Genomic DNA, 7,294 nt, shown 5'->3' on the forward strand with positions numbered 1-7,294 from the left:
TATTTAAGTCTTCCTCGGTACAATTTTGGCCAATCCTATGCAGTGTCAATAGTTTTGAACCATTTATTGTTGCTTTGTTCTGTGGAACAAAGAAACCAGACTCAGTTGAGGAGTATTTGCTGGACTTTGTTGAAGAACTTTGTAATGTTGAAAATACTGGGTTTCAATTGAATGATAAACATTTTGCTGTGATCATTGACTCATTTATTTGTGATGCTCCTGCAAGGTCATTTTTGAAATGTACTAAAGGACACAATGCATACTTTGGATGCGATAGATGCACAATTAAAGGTGTATGGCGTGGACGTGTTGTTTTTGAACAACCAGACGGCATGAATATGCCGGAAAAGAGAACTAAAGAAGATTTCAATGAATTGCAGTATACTGATTATCAATTAAAGAGGTCACCTTTAGTTGATATTGGTATCGATTGTATCAAATCGTTTCCGCTTGATTATATGCATCTTGTGTGTCTTGGTGTGATGAAAAGAATTTTGATGTTTTTAAAATCAGGACCACGAGAGTGCAAGCTATCCCATCTGCAAATAGAATTACTTTCGAACAAACTTGTTGCTCTGAATGGGAAAATGCCTCGAGAATTCGCAAGACAGCCACGTTCGCTTGAGGTTCTCGATCGATGGAAGGCAACAGAGTACAGGCAATGCATTCTATACACTGGCCCACTTATTTTCCGCAACATAATGCATGACCAAATGTATCAACATTTCCTAGCTCTAACGGTTGCCATGTCAATATTACTTGACTCCAGAGATGCTTCTAGGAATCACTACCTGAATTATGCAAAAGAATTGCTTGAATACTTTGTCAAGAAAGCACCCCAGATATACGGAGAGACATTTACTACCTACAACATTCACTCTCTTGTACACATAAGTGATGATGTTAAAAATTATGGTGTTTCACTAAATGAACTAAGTGCCTTTAGATTTGAAAACTATCTTCAAAAGTTAAAGAAATTTGTGAAGAAAGCACAAAATCCTATTGCTCAAGTTGCTAAACGGTTGTTTGAACTGGAAAGAACTACTGTCAAACCATGGATGAATGTTTCAACAACCTATCTTTCCACAAAAAGAAAAGACAGTTGTTTACTTTTAAAAGATCAGTCGTTTGCATTTTTGCAAGAAAAAAGAGAAAATGGAGAATTGATATGCAAAGTTGTTTCACAACAGAGACTGGAAAATTTATTTATTAATCCATGTGAATCGAAATTAATAAATGTTGCCGTTGTGAAAAACACAACATTGCAGAGGCATGGACGGGAAAAAATAATCAGAAAGCATGACATAGATAGAAAAGTTGCATGTTTGCCTTATGATGGGAAATATGTGCTGTTTCCTTTGCTGCATGGAATTGAAAGGCAATATTAGGATAAGGTTGGTTTTTAGCACTATCAAGTATTGTAAAGAGAGATATATATTGCTAAATTAGTTCTACCGGTAATTGTAATATCTTTAATACTGAATTGGTGACTTTATAATAAAATATATGTCAGATAATAATTTTTTTTTAAACATTACAACTCAAAGAACTCTTTTCTTGTGACATTGATGACAAAAAACAAACTATGTTATTTATTGGAAAACATAATATGTTTAAGCATTTTGCTTAATTTTGATTTTTTAAATTAAGATGGACAAGAAGTGGGTAAGAGCTGTGTGGAGAGAGGATGAAAAAGAGATGGAGCTTGCCATACCCAGTGTATGGGTTGAAGGAAATCGCATAAGATGGCCAAATACATCAAATGCAAAATCTGCACTCAAAGAATGCAAGAAACCTGCTGACAAATGGCTTTCATTTGATCTGATAAAGATCAAGTTTTCATCAGGTAACTTCTTAATTTATTGATAAGAAACCGAGTAATTTATGTTTGAAGATGTAAAAAATGTAGGGAAGTCAACAAAGTTAACAAAGAATTTTTTGTATACATTTCTCATCAAGTCAATTGTACCTTCTCTTCATGCATTGTTTTTCTTTAAAATAAAGATGACTATCGAGAATGTGAGGACTATGATGAGACGACAGCGGTGGAATCTGAGTGTGACTCAGAACCAGTAATGAAAAGGAAACCAAAAAAGAAGGTCATGAGTGACTTTATTATGGGTGAGCTTGCAATTTATCTACAAACTTGAAGATTCTTTTATTTGTTATTTACTTTGATATTTTGATTAATGAAATATATATAAATTTTGTTTAATTAGATTCTGCTGAAGACAATTCATCAATAAAAATGCAGAAGAAGTTACCTGTAGCAGGTTAGATATTGTTATGCAAATATATATCCAGATATAAAAGAGGACAATTTATTATGGTAATTCCTTTTTTTTTTTGGAGCATTTTCCAACAATTTGATATATTATACTTCAGCACCAGTTATGCCGCCAAAACCACCCCAAAAAATCTCTTCTAAAAAAAACCAAGACCAGTCATCACTTCAGTCGTCCAGGTCTCGATCACCTTCACCTTCTACTAGAGATGAAATGGAAACCAGACGTAGCAGGTCTATTACACCAAGCAAGTCCTGGGCTAGTTCAAACAGTCGGGAGAGCTCGATGAATAGGTCGATGTCACCAAGAAGTCCCATTCGCTCAACACAAAGTTCCAGAATTTCAACATCCAGAGGTCCAATTCGCTCAACACAAAGGTCCAGAATTTCAACATCCAGAAGTCCAATTCGCTCAACACAAAGGCCCAGAATTTCAACATCCAGAAGTCCAATTCGCTCAACACAAAGGCCCAGAATTTCAACATCCAGAAGTCCAATTCGCTCAACACAAAGGTCCAGAATTTCAACATCCAGAAGTCCAATTCGCTCAACACAAAGGCCCAGAATTTCAACATCCAGAAGTCCAATTCGCTCAACACAAAGGCCCAGAATTTCAACATCCAGAAGTCCAATTCGCTCAACACAAAGGCCCAGAATTTCAACACCCAGAAGTCCAATTCGCTCAACACAAAGGCCAAGAATTTCAACATCCAGAAGTCCAATTCGCTCAACACAAAGGTCACGAATCTCAAGGTCCAGGAGTCCTGTTCACTCTTTGAACAGCTCAAGATTTTCAAGATCAAAAAGCAGAGACAGGCATCACAATAGGTCAAGGCACTCTATGTCACAAAGCAGTGAAAGGTCAACCCTGAGAAGAGAAAGCCCAAAAAGGCTTAACAAAGGATCTGAACATTCCAGGAGCTATGATAGGCCTTGTAGCAGGTTAAGTGTAGAGAGCACCCCAACACTTCCATCTCTTTCTAAGCGAAAGCAGCATCAGTCCTCAACAGACTCCTTTCCCATGACCGAAGAAAGTGAGTACAGTTAGATGTGTTACAAATTTTCAATTCAAGGGACCTTTTATGAGACTAGAATTTTTGCTTATGATGCCTTGGGTGTTAAATGTTTAATACTTAGTTATATTCTGTTTCACAGGATTTCAGAGAAGAGTCCTCTACCTTCTTGTTGAAATAAGAGACCTTCTTAAGAGTCCAGTAACAACAGCTTCAAATACAGAAGACGTTGATCTTGTTACGATAGACTCAGAAGAAGGATTTGAAGCCTTAGACAGAAGACTTGAAAACAGGGACTTTAAAGCCAGCTTTGTAAGTAATTGAAAATAGATGTAAATTGTCATGTTTCGTGTAGAATTATGTTGTATTTTTATATACATACTATACATAATGGGCCTGCCTTATGTGCCAGCGGGCAAGAAGAGGTTAGGTGAGGTGAGGTGAATATACATAAACTCTAAATTCTTGATCAAATGAGGGGAATTATTCTTCAAGTTAAATCACAAGAAGTAACCCTCAAAGATTTTCTCTAACAGTCAGGAATTAATTATTACAAAAAAAATTAAACCTTTGGTGCTGGACTCAGGTTTTTTATTCTCTTGATATGACACAAAATGACTGAAATGCAGAATTAAAATTAGAAATTGTGTATAGAATGAATATAATGTTCTCCTTTATTATACATTTGAGCATTGAATCATTATTTTATGAAAGATATTGTATCATAACAATAGCGGTGTGTGCATACAAATTTTCATAAATAACTAATGCGCATTATAAAATTTGTATGCACACACCGCTGCAGTTATGAGACTATATCTTTCAAAAAATAATGATTTAAAGCTTATATTTACATTTTTCTAACTTCTTGCTTTGTCTGCAAATGTGATTTATATGTCAAAATTTCTATTTTATTCTAAGGATAAATTCAAATTAATGGAATAGCCATTGTAACAGCCACAAGCGTGAACTTTGATTCTCGCTTGTGACGTTGCATTTTACAGCGTTCAAAGTTTGTTATGTCACGGTTAAACTCGTCATTTTAACCTTTGAGTTCCGTTTGTGTGTTACGGTCTTATTACTTCAGTATCTTTTCACACACTTTACATGCAAAAAATATTTGGAATGTAAATTTATATATTGCAGTAACACTACAAAGTATGAATGAAAATGAACAATTGCATTTCAGAAATTCTTGCTTCAAAAGATTGGAGGTACAGATGGTACTGACCACATGAAGAAAGCAATGTTAAGGTAAATAAAGAATGATGTTACTGAATAATTAAAGATCATTTATTGAAAAAATCAATGTATGACATTGTATTCAGAGTGATATGAAATACTAAGTATTTGAAGTATGACATATTTCAATTTATTTTCAGAACTATGACAAACTCGTACATGGCTGGTCTAAACATGAAGGGAAAACGGGGAAAGAAAGCTTTTGGTTCCTCCCAACTCTACCTCCTTATAAAAGGTAAAATGTTTTCTGATTTTTACTACTGTCAAATTTCTCATTTGTAGTACATGTAGATTGAAACAATTAAAACATAATTTGATTAGTTGGTGCAGACGCAGAGTACTGTAGATTCCTCATTTTTCATGATTACTTCATTTTGCGATTCAATTATTTAATGCATCAAATTACTAGAACACATAATTTTTATCATATATATTCATTAAATTTACACCTGCCAAAAATTAATAGGGAGATCATAAAATCCGCGAGATGTGCTTTTGGCAATTTTACATGGATATTAATTCCTTGTGTTTAATTAGGAATCTACAGTATACATCTATTTAAAAATGGTGTGTTATCTTTATGGCAATCTTATTGAAATTAGATCCCGTGATCTGCAAGGAAAAAGCCACTGGAGCAGATCAAAGGATCCAATTTTGGTTGAATTGTCTTTATGTAAAGAAAAAAATATATACAGAGGAACATATATTATAAAGCACCTTTATGTCTGTTTCAGAAACTGTATTGACATCTCATACACAGTATACAGAATCAAAATTCAATGAAGATTTGGCTAAATTCCTAAAATATGCCCCGGAGCGTGTGGGAGGAGGTGGAAGAAGGAGAAGAGATTGACTGTTTTTCACGTTCACTTGACCAGAACTAATGATTTTACTCTTTTTCATCTTCTTAAACTAATGTTTTTGTGAAAAGCTGGCTACAGATGTGAGCTAGGTTATCCATCAGTGATTTTAAGTGATACTTTCAATTTATTTAACTGTTTCTCTCTTGAATAAATTGATTAATGATATTTGTTCTGGTGTCATGTTGTTCATAAAATAATTTGAGGCAAAATGATTCACTGCAATTAGCGAAAAAAAATCAGTGTTCAAGGTCAAACAGTTGTAGCATTTCAACCAAATATCAACTAAATTTAAACGTTGTAACAACGTCAGAAGACGTTAAATCAACGTTGAAACAACGTCAGATATCAACGTTGAATCAACGTCAAAATTTCAACGTCCATTCAACTTTCATATTCAACCAAAATTCAACGTCATTTCAACGTTGAGGCATGACGTTGTTTCAACGTTGAATCAACGTTGAAATGCCTGCTGGGAAGTGTAAATGTGAGTAATGTTCTGGCAAAACAAAAATAAACCTGCGTACAGTTTGTTCACTATTATTTCTGAAGTTTGTTTTGTTTACAATCGATGCATTTTGTTTTGTTTTGTCAGTTTGTTTTTTGGTATTTTTTGTATGCTCATAAAAAATCATTCTTATTTACTTTGAATATTTCTATCTTTGAAGGAGACCGATTCTGCTGGTGTAAATACTAAATAGGTGCGGGTGTATAACTCTCTAAGATATTTGGTTTGTATGGAAAATTATTTGATTCTGTAGTAGCAAAAAAATTAGACCATGCAGCTTTGAACAGGTGCATGACAGTTTGTATTGTTATGACGATCGACACAACTAATGTTAAGTTTATTCAATCGGCAACATTTAACTCACATTATATATCTTTCTCATAATTAAAAATATATACCCTCTATACCGGTACCTTATTATTACGTAGAGGGTATAATATTTTTTATTATGAAAAAAATGTATAACGTCTCTGCCCATGATGAATCTGTATCTACTTCACTAGGAGCAAATCGTAAATATGATCAAATGATGGTCTCTTCTTCTGTCATTTCTCAAGTTATTATACTTCCTTTCAGAACCTTGTTCCATTTAAATATTTTACATTAAATTTCAAATCGTTTTTACAAAACTATACAGGCACAAGATTTTAAAGGGTTTTATAAATCACATGCACGTGACATTTTAAACTTTTCTCTTTAGAATTCTTGTACCATATATTATAGTACAAGGATTTTTTTTCATTTAAAGAGAAGTTTTTAAAAACGTCAGGTTCCTGTGTTATATTTAAACAATAAAATGCTTTCTTTGGTGATTCATGGGGAATATGAAGGTGGCGACATTGCAGAAAAAATACATAATCCGCGTTAGCGGGCTATACAATTTTTTTTCTGCAATGATCGTTACTTTCATAACCCGCATGAATCATCAAAGAAGCATTTTATTGTTTATATAAAATATCTTTAATGATTAGGGTCAATTTGTAATATTTACATTTTAGTGTCTTTAATATGTCTGTGTAAATTTACATCTTTCTTTTAACAAATTAATAAATTGATTGAAAAAGTAAGTAAAATTCACTAAATTACTGTTAATGTACATCAGTACGTTAGCTAAAAGAAACACCAAAATCGTCTCCAATGGGAATTTGAGTCTGTCATCATCATGTAATCTTATATTTCGCGCAGTCCGTGATCTTTTTTTTTAAGTCGCTGTATTAAGTTTCGACCAATCGATAAACGGGGCGTGTTGATTTCAGTTCTGGCTGTTTCTATTATATAGCATTTAAAGTTAGTCTACACTGATATATAAATATAATATACTTAGTATAAAATTCAAATCATTGCATCAGAAATCAAAAAACAAAATGACAAGATTCTACTCATGTCC

The 7,294-nt window shown here is 33.5% G+C and overlaps 1 protein-coding gene across 1 annotated transcript; it reads left to right on the top strand.

Moving 5' to 3' along the window:
* The first annotated feature begins 568 nt into the window (after positions 1-568).
* LOC128172641 (serine/arginine repetitive matrix protein 2-like) lies at positions 569-5,567 on the top strand. Its single transcript, XM_052838417.1, has 9 exons — positions 569-1,394; positions 1,651-1,846; positions 2,005-2,121; positions 2,220-2,273; positions 2,386-3,318; positions 3,440-3,609; positions 4,487-4,551; positions 4,680-4,774; positions 5,274-5,567. Exons 2-9 carry the CDS (start codon positions 1,651-1,653, stop codon positions 5,390-5,392), a joined length of 1,749 nt encoding a protein of 582 aa, XP_052694377.1. The 5' UTR covers positions 569-1,394; the 3' UTR covers positions 5,393-5,567.
* The last annotated feature ends 1,727 nt before the right edge of the window (positions 5,568-7,294 follow it).

This window comes from Crassostrea angulata, chromosome 2 (genome assembly GCF_025612915.1).
Source record: "Crassostrea angulata isolate pt1a10 chromosome 2, ASM2561291v2, whole genome shotgun sequence".
NCBI classification, from domain to species: Eukaryota; Metazoa; Mollusca; class Bivalvia; order Ostreida; family Ostreidae; genus Magallana; species Magallana angulata.

What these genes read in the sequence shown, in the direction of transcription:
- LOC128172641 (XM_052838417.1), top strand. Translation starts at nt 1,651, where the DNA reads ATGGACAAGAAGTGGGTAAGAGCTGTGTGGAGAGAGGATGAAAAAGAG. An exon ending in GAAGAAGTTACCTGTAGCAG is followed by an intron (nt 2,274 to 2,385) that starts GTTAGATATTGT and finishes ATTATACTTCAG; the next exon opens with CACCAGTTATGCCGCCAAAA. An exon ending in GGGACTTTAAAGCCAGCTTT is followed by an intron (nt 3,610 to 4,486) that starts GTAAGTAATTGA and finishes ATTGCATTTCAG; the next exon opens with AAATTCTTGCTTCAAAAGAT.